This window comes from Schistocerca gregaria, chromosome X (assembly GCF_023897955.1).
Source record: "Schistocerca gregaria isolate iqSchGreg1 chromosome X, iqSchGreg1.2, whole genome shotgun sequence".
Taxonomy (NCBI): domain Eukaryota; kingdom Metazoa; phylum Arthropoda; class Insecta; order Orthoptera; family Acrididae; genus Schistocerca; species Schistocerca gregaria.
Window position 1 is genome coordinate 719,121,293 of NC_064931.1, and position 22,229 is coordinate 719,143,521.

A 22,229-nucleotide genomic window follows, 5' to 3' on the forward strand; every position below is an offset into this window, starting at 1 on the left:
AGTGTATGATGATGATAATGTATAACAAGTTAAGGAGCAAAAACGTATTTAATATGAAGCCAGAAATTTTAAAACGAGGCTATATTAGATTCTGTGAAAGTGATGCTACTATTCAATAGAAGAATTCCTAGAGGATGAAATGGTAATTTGAGCAACAAGTAATTAAGTGTTAGATTTTGTTGTATGTGTATATAACAAAATTGTATTAATATTGTTAGGGTGCTGTTCGTTAACATCAGCTCTTCTGTATTTATGGTGAAACTTTACTGCAATTTTGACGTGCCTCCTGTACCTGAATCAAATGATTTGTATTATGCACGTTATGAGATTAATTCACAATTTCCCGTTCAGTCATCTTTCACCAACCAGAGATTTTCTTCGTGTACGAAGCGGAATGTTTTGTAGATATCTTTGGTTGAGTTATTGTTATGACAGAGAGCAGCTTGTCAACGGCGGGTGTGGCAGAAAATGAAATCGTATAGACATTGGTTTATTGTTTTCCAATGTGTTACATCTTTGTTTGTGCGGGGAACCTGTAAGTAGAATTTCACGTCATAAGATAAGTTTACTTTAGGTGTAAGTTCTCATTTTGCAATCCATTTAAAGGCTTGTTTAGTGTTATAGGTTTTCAAGTTAGGTGTCAGAAATTAAGTACCAACAACTAACATCTGAACTTAACTATTTTTCTTTCCTCTTGCGTAGATACAGAACTTTTAACTACAGCGGGAAGTGTGTTTACATCTCCAGAAATTCTCCGCGTGGTTTTATATTTGGCTGCTATTAATATTCTATGCTTAAAAATATATAACCGGTGGGTTACACAACGAAGTAATCGATTTTTAATACATTTACTCACCGCAAACCTGTTTGCAAAGACGCGTCACTGATAAGTGAATAAATTGTTTCATGTGATTTGGGCAGTTTCCGAGTTAGTCCCTAATTATCGTCGGGATTTAGTACTATATCAATCGTGGAATACTGTTAAACATTATTACTACAAAGAGTCTTCGTTGTTTCATGAGTAAACCGTGGGACCTAGTGTTACAGCATCAGTACAACTATTCAAAGGCGGTGTTTTCCATTATTTTGGCAACCTTGTAAATTCCCTTCGTACAGTTACTTTGATGATTGCTGAGGTATCTGATGTCTGGGTAAGCACTGGTTAAGGGCGCTAAGTTAAAGTAAGGTGATGTCAGGCAGGGAAATAAAGTGGTTATATTGGTGCTGCTGAATTATTTAGAGATCCAGCACGAAATTGTTTTATGACGTACCATTCGATAATCATAAACTAAATCATCAGTCAGGTAACATAATCAATAGGATTGTCTTGTGTGCCCTTAATGATCAGAGTAACTCGTTAGGAACATTTTTTCGTAGTTTGCGAACTATTTCTTTTCACTAGATATGTAGTTTTATTGGGGTGATTGAGTGAGAGTATGTAACTCCAACCTGGATAAAAATCGATTTTGTTGAATACAATATAGACTTTCTACAGTGGATAATATTATATAAAGTAATGTCACTGTAATCCTCACCTGTGTGTAGTCTTGTAGTGCTGATAGGGCACAAAAATGCTGTGAAACAGTTGTTAATGATCGTTTTAATTAGCACCGATGGTTCAGCTCAAACGTGGTTCTAACTACTTTTACTGAGGAGATGAATTGCACTAAAACCATAAGCGAATTAAAATGTGCAAAATATATTTAATTAATTGTGTGTTCCCAAAGATGGCAGTTACATTTATTGCTGAAACTATTTGCTATGCAGTTTAATTTCATCAATGATATCAGTGTGTAATTTGAAAAACATTTGTTTGCTTTATTGGTTTGTGCTTAAGACATCAACTCAAAGGTTTGTTTTGAAACCACAGACTTCACTCTGCTTATTCCCATTTGATGGAAAATGCCTCTGTTTTACCTCTTTTGTGATCTCTGGAGGCTTTTTACTGTGTGAATCGTCAAATCTTTCTCGATAAGCATAAGTTTAGCCCATGTTTAAGTGGAAGAATGTAGAGGATTGAAATTAACAGTACAGATAGTCTGCAAAAATCAGCAGAGTTCTCTAACTGGGAAGTTATCAAGAGTTGAACAGGAAGAGAAGATGCTAGTTGTGGTAGGAGGTACCCTCTGCCATACACCGTATGGTGGATTGCGGAGTATGTGGGTAGATGTAGTTGTATCCCACAGGGTTTATTCATGGGCCCTTTTTTGTTCTTAATGTATATTACTGACTTGCTGCTCTGTATTCATGAAGATGCAAAGTTAGTTCTTTTTGCCGGTGATACAAGTATAGTAATCACACCAAACAACCAAGAATTAGCTGAGGAAGTTCTGATAACATCTTTCAGAAAATTAATTGGTTGTGTGCAAATGGACTCACTAAATTTTGAGAAAAAACATTATGTACAGTCCTGCACATTAAACGGCATAACACCGTTGATAAATATAGGTGTAGCAGAGAAGTTTGATGCTAAGGCAGAATATTCGAAATTTCAGAGTGTCTACATTCATAAGAAATTGAATTGGAGAAAACACATTGATGATCTGTTGAAGCATTTGGGTTCAGCTACTTATGCTATTATTGTTAATGCAAATTTTGGTGATAGACATATCAGTAAATTAGCCTACTGTGCCTATTCACTGCTTTCATGTGGTGTCATATTTTGGGGTAATTCGTCATTAAGAGGAAAGCCATTTTTTGCACAAAAGCATGTAATCAGGAAATAACCTTCCCCAATTTAAAAATAATAGCAAATTGCTTAGATACAGCATTAGAAGAAAGAATGATCTCCATTATTCTGGGTTCACCAAAAGGGGTGAATTATGCTGCCACAAAAATCTTTGTTTGTATATTTATTTATTTATTTATTTATTTATATCCCATTAATCCAATACTGCAATACATTCGCATGGATGTAGGACGTGTCAGAATTATTACAAATAATACAATAGGAATACAGAAAAGTACCTCTTGCAAGAGGATATCTGGTATAAGACAAAATGCACATTAATAGGCATAGAAAAAATTACATTAAAAAAATGGTAGATCTTAATAGCTAAATGAAAGACACAGTAATGTTAACAGTGATTGTGAGTATTGTAATGCACAATAGCACATCAAGTTAGTAAATGAAAAAATCAACTACAGTTAACTTTACTGAAATATTCTTCTACCGAATAGTATTAGAAGTCTGATAGCCAACCAGTATTTAAAAACAAATTAAAAGAATTTCTGAATAACAACTGCTTCTACTTAATAAACGATTTACACACACACACACACACACACAGAAAGAAAACGTACTTTGAGCTGATATTTGCATTGCACACATCACTTCAAAATCTTGAACCATGTCTTGGTTGCTATCACTTCTAACTTCTCACATCATTCATGAAAGTGGTGAGATTGGACTGAGCAACAGTTGGGAATTTGTACAAGTGCTGATAACTGTTCAGTTGAGTGCCCACAAACCAAACATCATCATCTAACTTCTCACATTTTTAAATCTCGTCTTTTGCTAGCATGTAATGCAGATTTCCTATAAATCTCCCATCGGTTGGGTATTTGGTGACTTACCAGGGAATCCCTGTTTAATCTAGTGTGCCTCAAACCATCTGTCCACTTTGCCACACAAGGGGAACTCTGCTTCCAACACTACTCTTTCTGCCCATTTGCATGCTTTACCCCTGCAGTTTAATAAATCCTTCAAACAAATTTGATTGAAGTTCAAGTTTGAAACTGTTGTTATTTTACTTAACCAATATTTTCCAACCTAATTTTTTATTAATACTCCCAAACATTGAACTTTCTGTTTTACTGTTTTGTACCCTGTTACCTTAAAAAGCAGCCTATGCATAAGATATTGGACAAGTAATTTTAGATGTATAGAAATGAAAGTTATTCTGGGATTACGGAAGTGTCAGATTCCACCCGTCTGCTTTGACCCATGACGTCAATATGACGGAGATGGCTATTCTTAGCGCCTGCAATATAGCGCCTATGATGTAGCTGTGGCAACAAACACGAGAATACATATAAATAAGACAGTAATATCTCCCTCCAAAAATACAATCAAACTAACAGGGCAGCTGCAGAAAATTTGGGGTTTACGTACCACCAACAAATGTCGAGGAGTGCCTTCAAACATAACTCAACAACATCTACAAAAACAATAAACTCAAACTCCGTACTGTAATCACGTCACACACCACTACACCCTTACTTTGTGGGTCAAAGCAGATGGGTGGAATCGGATTCTTCCATTGTCCCATGTTTCCAATGCATACATATTTAAAATTACAAGTAATTCACTTCATACATTTAAATAGAAAAAGGTCAAACAAGTGAGAAATGCATAATGTTTATTTTATTATTAGCAGCTGCCAAAACAATTTGTTCAGTATGAACACCAGCGACATCAACAAGATGCTACATCCATAAAATCACGTGATCAACACTTGCTCATGGCTGTTCTTGTGGAATCTGAGCAACGTGTTCCTGTTTAGTGGTCCTCAGATGAAATAGTCCAACCAAGTTCCTAGGAAATATGTTCTTCTAGACATCCCCAGAGGCAAAGATCACATAGATTCAGATCAGGAGATGGAAGGTTTCATTAAGGAGATCTTCCCGTAGGCTTGTGACATTAGGTGTTGTCCCATCTTGCATGAAAACATTGGTTTTCACACAGTTGCGCTCTTCCAAAACATGAATCACATGCTGTTAAGAGGTTTCAATAACATGCAGTAGTCACGGTACACCTGACAGACCCTCTGGGTGTATTCTCTTCAAAGAAGAATGAACTGAGAAAAAGATGCTTGTGAGAGCTATTGCACCTATTGTATGAGAGACTTCATACAGTCACACACAGCGAGTACAATAGCTCTTTGTGCACAACATGGGATTTAACAGTACCTCTAAGTGTGACAGGCCTGTGTGTTCATTGCACTCTGTAGTGTAAAATGTACCTCCTCACTCCATGAAATATCACTTGGTCACATGTTACCAACTTCAGCCCCTACCAGGAACCAGAGCAAATTCAGAACGTTGCTGTGAGTCATGAGGTTTCAGTTGCTGCAGGGTCTGGATCTTGTATAGGTACCATTTGCAGAGAGCCAATCAGTGATACGTTTAAGAACTTTATTTTCCATTTCTTCTTTTTCTGTATGTGACATTACAATGCTAGTGACATCTGCAAAAAGAACAAAGTCTACTTGTTGAATATTAGAAGATCATTTCACTATATGATGAGCAATAGTGGTCCTAAGTCTGAGCATTGGGGAACTTGATACATGGTTTCTCCCCAGGTAGAATTATGTCCCCAAACTTTATTCACTGAATTACTAAGTACAAGTTTGTGCATTCTTTTCTTTAGATATAACATCTGTTGGCTGAGTATACCACCAGTCCCATAAAGCTTCAAATTATCTAGGAGAATACTGTGATTCACACTTTCAAGTGCCTTAGATAGGTCACAGAGAATATCAGTTGGCACTGTTTTATTATTTAATGCTGTAAAATTGGTGAGTGAACATGTCAGTTTCATTCTCAGTAGAGCAGCCCTTCTGAAACCGAAATGGTGATTGCTGAAGATATCATTCTTCCCAATTTGAGATATTATTCCAGAATACATCACCTCTTTAAAAAGTTTGAGAAATGAGGACAACAGTGAAACAGGTTGCTAGTTGTTGACATCTCTCTCGTCACATGTCTTAAAGATAGGTTTAACAATGGCATATTTCAGTTTGTCTGGAAGATTAGTGATGCATTCCATATTTTGGATAAAACCAGGCTTAATATGGGAACAAATCTTTAATATTCTATTGGAAACACCATCAAATCGAGATGAGCTTTTATTTTTGAGAGAATGTGTAAGTTTCTTGATTTCAGGAAGAGACATCAGTGATATGTTCATATGGTTGCATTTTATGAGAATTACTTTTTCAGCGCACTGCAGTGATTTTTCTCATGAACTTTTTGTCCCTGTGCTTTCTACCATATTTGAGAAATGATCATTAAATTCATTTCCTACCTCTGACTCGTCATCTATAGCCCTTCCATTCAGTTCATAGTAATGTTACCTTGTTCTGTGGCTGGTTGTCCTGGCCCTCGTTTCACTGCATTTCATATGGCCTTAATACTGTTGTCAGAATTACTGATTTCTGACATTATGTATGTGTTCTATGATTTTCCAGTAATCTTTCTTACCAATTTTGAGTAGTTTTTGTAGTGTGCAACTACTGCAGACCCCTACTTTTTTCAACGGCTACATTTCCCTTTTCTTTACACAAGATATTTTTAATCCCTCTAGTGATCCATGTTTTTTTTATATGGCTGTTTAGTGTCCTTTCTGGCTAGCTCATGTGGGAAGCTATTTTCAAATAATATGAATTTATCATGGAATGGATTAAGTCATATGTTAGCATTTGGTTCATTCGTCCTATGTCATCTGTTGTAAACTATTCTTAAAAACATTTGTTGTGGAATTATTCTGATTTCCACTGAGGAGTATCCAAATTGTAAGGCACTGTTATTTATCCTAACTGTCCATCTTGATCAGAGAAAGCATTTGTTACTGGGTAAACATCTATTTTCTTGCTTTGAGCTTTACCAAAGAAAACATTGTCAATGTTGACAGTTCATCAGCATTCATTGCAGTCAATCAGAATCACAGAATCCAATGATTTCTTTTTAAGTTTAAGTGTGGTTAGTGGTTTTTCTATTTGCTGAACGCGGCTATTGTAGAAGCTCAACCACATATTCAGTTCAAAAATTTGGAACGTTGTACCATGTTTGTTGACTTCGATTTTACCATGAAGTTACTGTTCGATTTGTTGTACAGAACTGTATTTTCCTTAATTAAGGAGAGAGTTCATTTGCAGATACGCTACTTACTTATTAGTTCTTTGGAAAACATGAACAATAATGTATTTTGTTGGCTAACAATTTCTCTTATGAATTCTAACATGTGTGCCCTGTGCAGTAAACATGAGCTCTTTTTGACTTGTGATAAGTGGAAGGTCATTCACACATACTAAATGCTTGCATGATACCTTTTTGGTATTCAGTGCCCAATATTTGTGATTTTATGAATGTATGGGTGGGAGCAAAATATTCCAGTGTCATAGATTGTCAAAAGGCATACTGTCAGATACCACTGCAGACATTGACATACTGAAGACTGCTGTCATTACACCTTTTGGCCTCTTCGAATTTTTACGTGTACCATGTGGCCTTAAAAATGTGGCTCAAACCTGGCATCGTTTCATTCATGAGGTGTTACGAGGGTTACACTACACCTTCGCCTATCTTCCCAATATACTAGTATTTTCAGTGACACAAAGTCTCCATGAGGTGCACCTTATCAGTTTTTGATAGACTATGTAGGTACTGGATAATAATTAATAAAAGTAAGTGCAACTTGCGAAGGAACCACATGACTTACATGAGTCTCACAGTTTCAGCAGACGGCATCTGCCCATTGGAAGAGAAAGTGGAACTTACACAACAAATATCTCGGCCATTGAATCTGCAACAATTACTTAAGTTCTTCGGTGTTGTAAAATTTTATTATCAGTGTCTGCCAAGAGCAGCTTACAGAGGTGCTGACAGGTCCTAATACCTAATAAACATCAGAATCTAGACTGGACACCCTGCATGCAGCAAGCCTTTGAACAGATATAGACAAGTCAGAAGCAAGCTGTTTTACTGGCTCATCCTGAGAGACATGCGAGACTAACTGTAATAGTCAATGCAAGCCAGGTAGCCATTGGAGCAGTGTTGGAAGGGTCTGCTGGACACTGACAGCAGTTAGTTTTTCTCACAGAAACTCGAGGATTTAAAATTAGTGGAGAATATCATAGTAGATTATTCTGTAGTTCACACAAGATTGGTGAGAGAGCAAAGAGAAGACTTACAACTTCAGGTTTTTCGGCAGAGCGCATCCAAAGGGTTGAGACTTCAGGAAAAAAGTCCGAAAGGTGAGGCCATTAAAATGTGGTGTGATACATCACAAGGAACATCTAGACCATTTGTGCCCGACTGTTTGCAGTCTGAGATATTTGAAAGTATACATAATTTGGCTCATCCAGGTACATGAGCAAGTATCATGTTGCTGATATAACACTTCGTTTGGCCTGGAGTGAGTCTAGATTGTCAAAGGTAGACACAGGCATGCCCTGCATGTCATCATTGTAACATGGGACATCATATGAAGAAACCAGTGGGACACTATGATGAACCATCTGGTTGTTTTGAACAAGTGCACTTCGACATCATTGGCCCACTGCTGATGTCTGAAGGTTACTGTCATATGCTAACAGCAATTGACAGATTTAACAGCTGGGCAGAAGCTGTACTGATTCAAGACATCTCAGCATAGACAGTCATTCGAAGTTTCTTGGTGACATGGGTAGCAAGATTCCGACACCAGTGCATGTCACAACTGATCAGGTTCATCAGTTTGAATCCTAATTATTTCTTGAACCGGTGAACATTTGTGGATTCCAACATCATTGTACAACAAGTTATCATCTACATCCACATCCATACTCCGCAAGCCACCTGACGGTGTGTGGCGGAGGGTACCCTGAGTACCTCTATCGGTTCTCCCTTCTATTCCAGTCTGGTATTGTACGTGGAAAGAAGGATTGTCGGTATGCTTCTGTGTGGGCTCTAATCTCTCTGATTTTATCCTCATGGTCTCTCTGCGAGATATACGTAGGAGGGAGCAATATGCTGCTTGACTCTTTGGTGAAGGTATGTTCTCGAAACTTTAACAAAAGCCCGTACCGAGCTACTGAGCGTCTCTCCTGCAGAGTCTTCCACTGGAGTTTATCTATTATCTCCGTAACGCTTCTGCAATTACTAAATGATCCTATAATGAAACGCGCTGCTCTCCGTTGGATCTTCTCTATCTCTTCTATCAACCCTATCTGGTGCGGATCCCACACTGCTGAGCAGTATTCAAGCAGTGGGCGAACAAGCGTACTGTAACCTACTTCCTTTGTTGTCGGATTGCATTTCCTTAGGATTCTTCCAATGAATCTTTGTCTGGCTTATGCTTTATCGATGATCAACTTTATATGATCATTCCATTTTAAATCACTCCGAATGCGTACTCCCAGATAATTTATGGAATTAACTGCTTCCAGTTGCTGACCTGCTATTTTGTAGCTAAATGATAAAGGACCTATCTTTCTATGTATTCGCATCACATTACACTTGTCTACATTGAGATTAAATTGCCATTCCGTGCACCATGCGTCAATTCGCTGCAGAACCTCCTGCATTTCAGTACAATTTTCCATTGTTGCAACCTCACGATACACCACAGCATCATCTGCAAAAAGCCTCAGTGAACTTCCGATGTCATCCACCAGGTCATTTATGTATATTGTGAATAGCAACGGTCCTATGACACTCCCTTGCACCACACCTGAAATCACTCTTACTTTGGAAGACTTCTCTCCATTGAGAATGACCTGCTGCGTTGTGTCATCCAGAAAGTTACAGAATCTTAGAGCAAGGGCACAACACTTACAGTGGCATTGATGTTCCATGGTGACAGTTGGTCTACATCATTGCCACTGGTGTTATTGGGTCTCTGCACTGTTTTTAAACCAGACCTAGGGGCATTCATGACAGAGCTTGTGTACGGAGGAACCTTGAGCTTTCCGGCGAATACTTCTAAGAGCGTAATAGTGAGACTGACCTACTGTATTTACTGAAGAGGGTTAAAGTGCAGCTGTCTAGCCTCCAGTCACAACCGTCAAAATGGCATTGTGACAGTCTGTCATTTGTATGCGGAAACTTAAGCAAGTGTTTGCGTGTGATTTTGCAAACTGATTCAGTAAGAGCCCTGTTGCAGCTGGACCTTATAAAGTACTGCAACATAATGCACACACAGTGGAGCTCCAGATTCATGATAAACTATACTGTTACTGTGTCAGTCAGTCGAGTGAAGTCTGCTCACTTACGGCCGAAAGACTTAAAGCAGGAAAACATACAAGACTTGCAGTGGAATACGGTGCTACAACAGATGCAAGCATCTTCCAGGAAACCAATTAAACTGAATCTGGTGGAAGATACAGCATCGGAGGAACAAGACACACAACCAGTGATTTGTCCAAGGGTGGCTCGGAAAGTCCGATAAAAGTTTCTACACACACCTGGAGCTCTACTGTACTGGAAGATGGCTATGTGGGAGAGGATGATAGACAAAATAAATAAACAGTTATGCACAGTACAGCAGTTGGCAGCAAAGACATTAATTATTTGAATGCTACTTATTCTTTGCTTTTTGTCTATGGAGCTAGAATGTTCCATTGCTGATTATTCACTTTCATGTTTTACGAGAGAGAGGTACAAGTCACAAGCACATTATAGATGATGAGAACTAGTTGTAACATTACAAAGGTCTTCTTTGTTGCTTACTGTCCACAAATATGGTAATCCATATTCCACAAGAAGAGCTGGAGCCCTTAAAACTGTGCATTCTTAAAATGGGCAAACTGAGACGTTGTTCTGTTTTAGCTCTTATGTGTGGTTTGTTCTAGATTATGATATACAAATCGTTGAATCCTCAACATCTTCTATGTACCTTCAGCCAATTAGTGAGTAGTGGTTTACTCATCTCATAACATGTGCTTATTATTCATCAGATTAATTTACAAGACACTTGTCAAAAATTAGTAACACAAGTCACTTACGTAGCTAGTGAGCTGGAGTAGCATTCTAAAGTGAATGTTTCTCTCCAGAATAAAGTTGTATTTATGAAATAATCCTAATAATCAGTGACATACTGCTCAGTTTATCTGCTCATCCTTCATGAACTCTTTCGCCTACTAACAACATTTCTGTATCTGAGTGTCATGTAGATTTTTCTTCATTAGACCTAGCTTCATATTTAAAATGTTCTTCTCTTATAGCAAGTTGAAGATTTTCACTGCATACATTGGAGAATCTGAGCTTATAATATTAATCGTTGAATGCAATCATACAATTATCTTTATTCCATATGGTATATGAATGATGAATCTGATTTTCTATGAATAATTGTGGTTTGCTGTACAAAAAGATTATCATCTCAATGAAATATACATGGTGATTCAAAACTCATTCCAGTAGACAAATAGGGTGGACCAGAACTCCACCTAAAAACTTTCAGGGATGGTAGTGTGGACCAAAACAACAACAAAAAGTCTAACAGGGACTCTAAAATGCATACCTCACAAGTTATGAGCACTAGTTTATCTTCGCTACTGTGAAAACATCTCATCTATTGAAGTGCTCATAAGTCTTAAGGCATGCACTTCAGAGCCCTTTTTTACTTGTTTTGAGGCCATACTATTACCTCTGAAAGTTTGTTGGTGGAGTTCTATTTCACCCTATTTGTCCTGGGGCACGTGACTTGAAAAAAATGGCTCTGAGCACTATGGGACTTAACATCTTAGGTCATTAGTCCCCTAGAACTTAGAACTACTTAAACCTAACTAACCTAAGGACATCACACACATCCATGCCCGAGGCAGGATTCGAACCTGCGACCGTAGCAGCCGCGCGGTTCCTGACTGAGCGCCTAGAACCGCTAGACCACCGCGGCCGGCACGTGACTTGAGTTACTGTGTATAGGGAGGGGATTGTTAAATTTCCAAGTAGTGGATGACATGGTTCATTGACATGTGCAGTACATGTTTATGATAACTTGGTTCTCTAACATCAGTATATGTGATTCATTACCAGAACTTCCCCAAAAAACAATGTCATTCAGGATTGCTGATTTAAAACAACTACAGCATGCAGTTTTGTGTGTGTACATGTCAGTGGTACCAGACAATATTTGCATAGCAATGTAAAGCTACATAAATTACTTGGTAGGTACTCAATATGTATATTCCAGTTTAAATATGTATATACATGCAGTCCTAGAAATTTGACAGATTCCACATCCTCTGTGTCCTTATTTTTGTGGCTTATTTTTATTTCCTGGCATTTTGATTGTTGGCTCCTGAATCCCACCATATGTGGTTTTAGGATGTTCAGAGTTTGTGTAGGGCTGCTTAGCTGAAACCATGTTTCTGAACCATAAAGTGTATTAATGAAGCTGTCAGGATTTTTTTTTTTTTTTTTTGTGTGTGTGTGTGTGTGTGTGTGTGTGTGTGTGTGTGTGTGTGTGTGTGTCAAGATTATTATAAGTCTGTTACGTTTGCCAACCATCGCTGGATAGACTGTGTCAAAAGTTACAAAACACACATATTTTACAGTACAAATGAAATGTAACAATACAAAAAAATTTAAAACATTAAGCATTTTAGTATAGATACATTTAATCTACTATTGACATTTGAGTTCTAACATAGTCACTAGTTTTAGAGAAAGTTCAGTAAATTCATTCATTTTCTTCACAGTGAAAAAAAATTTTTTTGAAGTAGAGCAGACATAGTTTTAAGTTTCTTCAAATTTTATCCTTGAACCTCTCCAGTGACAGAACCTGCACTTCCATGGGTAGTTTCTTGGGGAAATATTTTGGGAAACCGTATCTTGTTTTGTACAGTCAGCAGGATAGTATGTTTATGCTCTCTTTGTTGTGGGAATTGTGGTTGTGTAACTCACGCCTCTGGCTGAAGTTTAGATTTTTCTTAACTTGAAGGTAGCTCAAAAATACATAATGATTAACAAAATTGGGAATAATGGCCATTTATAATGGCCTGCAGTGTTCTTTTCTCCTATCTCCTCCTGGATGTTGTGATCGTTGTCTTCTTTCCTTTTTTTCTGTCTATATGTAGAGTGGCCCCATTGTAACAGGCCATAGCCAATGCGGCTGTGAAACAATTAATAACAAAGTATTAGGAAATACTGATCAGTTATCACGTTTCAATTTTCTCAGGATGTAAATGACTGGTGACAGTTTGTCACTCCCATGTGCATTGTGTTCTTACCAAGAGTTTGCTACCCACCATGAACCCCAGAAGTTTCACGACCCCTACACAGTTTAGGTATTTTTTGTCAGTGAGGCTGCATATCAATTCTTGCATTTTTTTCCTTCATTGGTTTTCATTTTGTTTATTGGAAACCATGATTTTGTCACATTAAACAAGGCCACTGCCTCTTCATGAGCCTTGCTGGCTTTGATGCTTTTTGAGTACAGAGTTGTCATTTGCGAATCATTTACAAAAACTAGGAACAAGAGGGCGACCCATTACTGCTCCCTGTGTCACACTGTATTCCAACTTCTATTCACATGATAGTGCTCCTTGGACTTGTATGATATTCTGTATTCCATATAAGTTTTGAGGGTTGCCAGAACATTGCCTCCAACTGCATACTCCTTAAGTTTATTTAGGAGGACATTATGAGGACTGCAGTCAAACACCTTACTAAGGCCACAAGGGTCAGTTCTAAAGATCCTTTTTCTTCAAAACTGTTCTTTATCCCAGTAACCAGATGTACTGTTGTAGATTTACAGTTCCAGAAACCATGCTGTGCAACTGAGAACAGTTAATTAATTTCTAAGTAATTTGAGATTTGATCTTTCATTGCAGTCTCAATGACTTCAGTAGAGGTTGAAATTATTAAGATTGTTTGAAGCTTACTACCACTCCTGGGTCACCCTTTTTATAAATTGTACTGCCCATGCAAGTTTCAGAAAGTCTGGAAATGCACCAGCCAGAGATGCACTTAATAATTACCATAATTAAAGATTCAGTAATATCATAAATACTTTAAGGATATTAGTGGACATCAAAATGTCAGAAGGCTTATAAGATTTTACAATAATGTCACGTAGGAGGAGGTGTAATTAGATGAATGACGAACACTAACTTCACTTAATGAAGGCTTATTCAGTACTTGCACATACAAGAGCACAGAGTGAACTGCCTCCGGCCAGAACACATACAGTGTATATACAGTTGCAGAACATTCCAGTACAATGATTCTTGACGTTTGTGGATACTTCTAGAATGTACCCGAACCGAATATAGAAATTAAAATTTTACAGTCCAGTTCAGTTTTGAACTCGCGACCCTCCATGCAACAGACCAGCATCACAATCACCACACCACGGCGACTGCGCTACTCAGCCTCTTCTGCGACAATATTTATTATTTAATTTTTTCTAATTTCCTCTAGCTCATCATGGTGCACCTTTTGTCATTTCGTACAGCAAGTCTAGGGATTGTACTTAGTGTTTCTCACAGTGTCAGTAAAATAATTGTTGAAATCATCTGGACTACACAAGCTTGAGTGAGTGGTGGATGTTTATTTTCATATTTTCATTGATCCAGGTCCCAGGCTGCCTTGCATGAGTTGTGAGCTCCTACACTGAACCTATCATTTCTTTTCTATTTGGCATCTTCTGCATCCTTTCTATATATTTTTACTTTTAAATATTTTATGTAAAATATGTCCCTTGCACTGGGATCTGTTGCTGTTTTGGAGGGATCATGTACACTGAGGTGAAAAGTCGTGGGATACCTCCTTTTGCCCATCATAGTGCAGAAACTCGATGTGGCTTGGACTCAACGAGTCATTGGAAGTCTCCTGCAGAGATGTTGAGCCATGATGCCTCTAGAACAGACCACAATTGTGAAAGTGCTGCCAGTGCAGGAATTTGTGCACAAACTGGCCTCAGTTATGTCTCAGAAATGTTCAGTGGGTTGCATGTCGGGCATTCTTGGTGCCCAAATAATTCACTTGAATCATCCATAATGGTCTTCAAACCAATTGCAAACAGTTGTGGCCCAGTGACATGTTTGGGAACATGAAGTCCACGAATGGCTGCAAATGGTTTCATGTAATTGAACATAACCATTTCCAGTCAGTTATCAGTTCAATTGGTCCAGAATACCCAGTCCATTCCATGTAAACGCATCCCACACCATTATGGTGCCACAACCAGCTTGCACTGTGCCTCATTGACAACTTGGGTCCATGGCTTTGTAGGATCTGCACCACATTTGAACTCTACCATCTTACCAATTGAAATTGGGACTCATCTGATGAGGCCATGGTTTTCCTGTTGTGTAGGCTCCAACCAATAGTCATGAGCCCAGGAGAGGCACTACAGGCAATGTCATGCTGATAGGAGTGACACTCCCATTAATCATATGGTGCCATAGCCCATAAACAACAAATTTTGTTGCACTATCCTTCTGGATACATCTGTTATATGTTCCAAATTGATTTCTGTGGTATTTTACACAGTTTATCTGTTTATCACTGGCAATTTTATGAAAAAGCCACAGTTCCCAGTCATCAAGTGAAGGCCGTTGGCCACTGCATTGTCTGTGGTGAGAGTTAATGCCTGAAATTGTCATTTTCGGTACACTCTTGACACTGTGAATCTCAGAATACTGAAATCCCTAGTGATTTCTGAAATGGGATGTCTCATGTGTCTAGCTCCAACTACCATTCCATGTTCAGACTCTCTTAATTCCTGTAGTGTGGCCATAATCTTGAATTACTCGAGTACAAATGACAGCTTCGCCAATGCTCTGCCCTTTTATACTTGCTGTATGCAATGCTACCACTATATGTACACATGCAGATCACTGTCCCATGACTTTCGTCACCTCAGTGTAAAGCAGTACAATGCATTTTAATTTGTTCAGTTCACTGGTATACCATGTTTTTTCTTCCTCCACATTTTATCTGTGTTGTGGACATGTTCACAGGAAATTTTTTGGTCTTCTGTGGCTTTATAAAATCACATTTGGTTTTGATGGTCTGGAAGAACTCTGAGAATGCATCAGTTGCTTTCATCTCCTGTAACCCTGGCTACCACACTACTGCAGATAGTGCTGTCTGAAAAGCAGTTAATGTTTCCATATTTATAAACCTTTTTGTGAGTAAATAATTATAATGCCAGGAGACATTTGGTTGATTACTAGGTCTTTTTATATAAATTTCCTGGAGCAGTGCTCTGTGGTCAGGGATCATTGGGTCAACTGCAGTCATGTCATAATCCCAAGTATTTAGGTTTGTGGTCACAGTTTCACGGCAACAAACAACACCTGTGGTTGGTAAATGATTTGCTACAGATAGTTCATAACTGGATATTATGTTCATAAAGTCTCTCTCCTTAGTACTCTTTACCAAAATGTATATTGAAATCACCACACAATGCAGTTTTTTTTTCAGTTTTTAATTAAGTAGCTAAGGCAAGATTCCATTTGGATGATAAAATTTTCATAGTTGCCATTTGGAGAATGGTGTACTGAGACAGTAATTATATTAAGATCTAATAACGTCAAAGCAGCCAGCTCTTATAATCAAAGGACCACACAGAAGCTTTTTAAATCAATTTCTTTAACACTGAATTTTCTGTTGGTATATATATATATATATATATATATATATATATATATATATATATATATATATATAAACGCATATATATATATATGGCAATATATATATATATATATATACTATCAAAGAAAGCAGTTATTCTGTACCATGCAGTTACCAAATTTGAGTATTCAATACAGTTGTAGTACTCAGGTTCTTGCACTGAAAACTGAAGGTAACATACACACAGTACTTCTGGCTTCATTTCTTCTATACAGAATGATGACACAGTTTTTTTGTAAGATATTGTACATTGGCACTGCGTATAACAATGCGAGAGAGATTCTGAGCATTATGTGATCTATTTAAAGTCAGGTACTCTTGGTGTCCGTCACAAAAGAGCTTATTTCACAGGAATATTGCCCAGTCTCCAGAATAAAAAAAAAGCTTTATCACAATATTTTTGGGCCATATAGTGCTATCCATTATTTTATCTCTAAGCTTAAAGTCATCATAACTTTGAAACTGATATTAAGCCCCTTCGTTTCAAGACTTTCAGCTATAAAGTTATGGCTAATGGCTAGGGAAGGTCTTACGCAGGAAGCTAATGGCAATTTCAGGAGTTGTGCCACTTTTGACTGTGCTCACATGTAGCCATGTCCTTTTTCCACATACAGCATTCCCTGTTTGTCTGCTCTACCAACTATTGTTGTGGTGCTACTTTTTGATTTGTCACTTGCAGATACAAAAGAATTATAAGGTAGTGAGCCTGCATCCTTTTTTGGTGCGTAGTAGTTACTTTTGTATGAATGATTATGGTCTTCAGCCAAAGTCTCAATATATTTTGCCCTTAGTAGTCACCAAGGTTTTTGCTTCACTGCCAAAATATACATTTCTTCTCCATTTCCTGTGTACTTCTTGAAAAGGTGCCTCTGCATTTTTTGCAGAGTTTTTGTCTGAGGACTTTCCAACATTGTTAGGGCTATTTAGATTGTGACACTGATCTGTTCATTTTGTTTGATTGTTTGCTATTTGCATCTGATGCATATGTCACTGTAACAGTTTATATACTTGAAGTTATTCATACATATTAAGTCACTGCACCCATTTATTTCAATTTTGTAACATTGTTTCCTACTTACCCTTGAACCACAATCTTCTGCAGAATTTTGTTGTTGGCTATCTATTAAATGTTTAGGGAAATCATGTACAATATGTAACAAACTGTTATCTTCACCTTGTTTGTCTGGAGAGCTCTGATGCACAAGCTTCATTTGTTTAGTGTTTATGCTTTGGTTGTGCAAGTTTATTTTGTGGGTAAATCAATAAACACAGACTGAAAGTAGAGTATTCAGGCACTCTTGGTGTTGTTCTTCATTCTAAAAGATATTTTGGTATGTTGTAGGATATAATTAACCTCTGCCTTCCATAATGTAGGAATGACATAGGCCACTGTAGGGCACTACCCTCAGTTGCATGTTTCTCTAGTTAGTGTGGTTTATTGAATTAAAGGCCATTGTGGAGTGACAGAAGTTGTTGTTGTTGTTTAGTGAGGTACTTATCAGTAAACTAATTTATGACATATAGGTAGTATTTTTTCTTTGCTCTAAATCAAACTGATAGTTCAAAATAATCTCATGTCTTACAGTAAAATTTTGTACCTGGATACCAGCTGCTCTCTCAGCTCAGTGTTGGCTAAATGGGGACGAACTGAGCCTGGAAAACACAAATGGAACAAGTGCTGCTCTCTCAGACACTATTGATAAGACTATTTTTTTTAAAGAGTGACTTCATTTCTGCATAATTTTATACATCTGGGATAAAACTTTGTTTGAAAGATTGATTTATTAATGCAATTGGAGAACAGCTTACTCTTTTATACATTGATTTGATTACCTTTGTGGATGTCCAGTCACCACCTGCAGATTTTTTTTAATGATAGTATATTGTTTTCTTTGTCGAAACATGTCTAAATTTTGTGACACACACTTAAGGTTTGGTATCAGAATTGTCTTTTTTTTTAAATCAGTAATACTGGAAGACACTACAGCCATATGAAAACATAAGTTGTATATGTTTGACAGTATATTTGATTATTCAGTAACAAGTAATTGAATGTGCTCTAGGAATAGTAAGAATATTACTTCAGCCCTGTTGAAATGTTTGCTATGAATTTGATGTTGGAGTGTGGCTTTATATGTTTGCAGTCATGTTGATTTGAATTGTGCCGTAATGTTGATATGTGTGTTTACTTTCAGCCAGTGCTCAGTGTTGGCTAAATGGGGACGAACTGAGCCTGGAAAACACAAATGGAACAAGTGCTTCCCTGAGACGGAAAGAAGGGCTTCTGACGTGCCCTGGTCCAGGTGACCCTAGTCATTATACGGAGTGCTGTTGGGATTCACGTTATCAGTGCTGCCCTGTCCAGTCAGCAGCCTCAATGGATGATCAGTGAGTGATAATATGCTAATATTTCTGTGTGTTAGTAGTAGTAGTAGTAGTAGTAGTAGTAGTAGTAGTAGTGTGTGTGTGTGTGTGTGTGTGTGTGTGTGTGTGTGTGTGTGTGTCTAAATTGACATAGTACGGCACTGGTCATCTTCATTTTCAGATTTATTATTTCATCTTTGCATGGTCTTGAAGAAATGAAAAGGCTCTGACTAAAACATGCTTGGTGTGGATTATTGATTATATCTGTGCTTTTCAGAACTGATGGTGTATTCATTGCTATCAGTATCAACATTTTGCAAAGAGTGGCTCAGAGCAGATACATGGAATTGAAAATATAGTACAATGATTTTTTTTTCCCTCATAATATTGTGATCTTCTGAAAGCTGGTTGGGAACAAGAATAGTATGTAAAATAAGTATACAGGGAAACTCATAAGGTCATGCCACGTTTTGGGGGGGGGGGGGGGGCACACTTTATTTAATGTTAATAAACAGTGAAAAGAGTAATGGTGAGAAGTAACCATCCACCATATAGTTCAAGTGTTGAGTGACAGACAGCCTCAGAAATCATAGCAAAACCATTGGATAGTGTCCTTGTGTTTTTTTTATTTTTTAATTTTTAGTAGAAAAATGTAATTTGTTAAGATTACAATTTTGGATATGTTGTCTAGTCAGGAAAAGATGTCTGCAAGTAATTTAAATGTTCTTTCAGATTTGTGTACTGGGAGATTCTGAAGTATACAGTACTATGAAAAGAGTGAGTGGCATATTTGAGCAAATTATCATTTTAACAAGTAATAGCCTGGTTTTACCATTATACACAAAAGGTGGATATCTTCTTCTCTTTCCTGGCCTTATCAGTAGATTACATTAGATGTACTTTTCGATCCAATTGATCCATAATGAGGTGGTCCTCTGGGATGTATGACTTGGAAGAAAACAAGAATACACCAAAAATATTTACAAAATAAGAACAGATATGCTATTGTACCTCCCACAGATCCCAAAATGAAATTTCCCTTGTCGATGTGGAATTGGTAAAAAAAAGGGCATATTTCCATGTAAAAGGATATAAAACTTGTCACAAAATAATAAATATTCATTACACTTAGGTGCATATGATAATTCTTACTCTTGTAGACCCATATCATCTATTTAAAACAAAACAAAAAATAAAAACATTTTACAGTACTTACTTACAATGATGACATTACTGTGTAAATTTGTAAAGAAGACAGATTGTATCCAATATTCACATCATGTGATGTTGTTATTAACACACATGTATCAGTTGGTTCTGCTCATAAATTCATCAAAGGAGTAGGAGCAGCTGGCCACCAATAAATCCTTTAGGCTCTTCTCAAACTGAACTTAACTATTCGTTAAACTTTTTATGGCTGCTGGCATATTATGGAAAATATGAACTACTTCTGAGTAGTGGACACTTTGCTAAACCAAAGTGACTGACTTTAAATCTTTGTGAAAGTTATTCTTATTTCTAGTATTGATTACATGAACTGAGCTGTTAGTTTGAAAAATGATATATTTTAATAACAAATTTAATTAAGAAATAAATGTATTGGGAAGCAGTAGTTAGCAATAGTTAGTTCTTTAAACTACCCTCTGCTGGACGTTCTTGAGTTCACCCCATAAATAATTCATGTTGCACGTTTTTAGCGAGGAGTACTTTAGCTTAGCTTAATAATGTACCTCATAAAATAATCTCATATGACGTTATGGAATGAAAGTAAGCATAATACACGAGCCTCTTTATTTTTGTATCGCTTACATCTGATAACATTTGCATAGCAATTAGAGATTTGTTTAGGTAGTTCTGCAGTTCAGTGGTATGCTCCTCCTAGTTAAATTTATTATCAAGCTGTAATCCCAAGAATTTAACACTGTCAACTTCTTATCTCTGCTTGTCATTATATTTTAAGCACATACTGGCAGTAAACCTTTTACAAGTTCTGAACTGCATATAGTATGTTTTTTCAAGGTTTAATGACAGATAATTGGCTAGAGCCATTTATTGATGTCCAGCAAAATTTCATTATCCGACCTTTCTTAGGCTATACATGATTTACTATATATTGCAACATTTGTATCATCTCCAAACAGAAAAGTAAGGGTCCTAATATGTTAATCTGGATTTGGCAATGATAGTGGTAGATAGTGGCCAGATGACTTTCCTGTTGTCACTCCTCCCGGGGACGGTATTTGTGTGTCTCATCTGTCTTCGTGTAGTGTTAACCCATGTGAAAGTATGAATCAGTTTTCAGAATATGTGCAAATCCTGTATCTGAGGCAGGATGTTGGTAGCAGCACAATATTCACCGAGTTGGATATGGGGAACAGCCTAAAAATCGCATCCAAGCTGGCTGGCACACTATCCCTCATAGCTAATCCACTGGGAAGATTTGATCTGGAGCCAGCACACCTTCCCAAATCCTGGAAGTGGCATGACAATGTGCACAGCTATCCTGGTGGTTTATGCAAAGCCCACCCTTACATCCCAAGTCCACCATAGTTTGTCAGAGATTTCATCATACTGCTATAGTTTGTGATGGCTATTTAATTGTGGTTAAAAGGGCAACTCGTTCACAAAGTGCAACCATTTGCTCATTCCCAGAGTTGTGCTTCAATTATTCTGAGACATATTTGGCACAGGCATTTTCCAATGTTCACTAGGGAAGAGAAAATATAGACGTTAAAGATGACATATATATCTCCCATACTCTGAAGCAAAAAAGTTGTATGAAGTCCTGCAGCCACTGATGTTCTTTACATAATTTTTGTTGACACTAATAACTGTCTGTCCCAAAGACAAACATCTAAACAGATGGCCTGTGAGACGAAATATTATCTGCATGTCCAAGTGCTTATGTAGTAGAGCCTCTATTTAAAAAACTGATGGTTCCCAAAGGAAGTTGTGTGAAGAAACAAAAATAGAGAAAAGCAATCAGTCACTAGGAAATTTCAAATCGGTGCACACTCCATTGCAGAGTGAAAATTCATTTTGGAAACAATCCTCTAAGCTGTAGCTAAACCATTTCTGTGCAGAACATTTCTTTCAGAAGCGTTAATCCCACTAGGTAGGTAGGAGAACTTTGGTGAAGTTTGGAAGGTACAAGTACTTCAGGTGGAAATAAAGCTGTTCATGGAGGTTTGTGAGTCTTCTTTGGATAGCTCATATGATAGAGCACTTGCCCCCAAAAGGCAACGAGCCCCCATGTTTGAACCCCAGTTCACCACACACTTCTAATATGCTAGGAAGTTTCAGGTCCATACAAGTTGTCAGAAACAAACTGTGGTGCTCAATGTAGTCTTTCTACACTCGCCATTGGTAGCTCACAAATGGGGCGCCGGGGGAGGGGGGGGGGGGGGGGGAGAGGGAGATAATTTCTTAATGTTTTAAGTTCATGGTACTCATTATAAATGAGAATCTATCTTGAAAGCTTCACATTGAGAATTTTATACAGAAACTGAATTCTG

At 37.5% G+C, this 22,229-nt stretch overlaps 1 protein-coding gene across 1 annotated transcript in view; it reads left to right on the forward strand.

Moving 5' to 3' along the window:
• The first annotated feature begins 403 nt into the window (after positions 1-403).
• The window catches only part of LOC126298886 (uncharacterized), a 51,533-nt gene continuing 29,707 nt past the window's right edge, over positions 404-22,229 (forward strand). The window contains exons 1-2 of the mRNA XM_049990419.1: positions 404-535; positions 18,546-18,738. Coding sequence (XP_049846376.1) covers positions 469-535; positions 18,546-18,738 — 260 coding nt within the window. The 5' untranslated portion in view covers positions 404-468. The remainder of the gene's footprint in view (positions 536-18,545; positions 18,739-22,229) is intronic.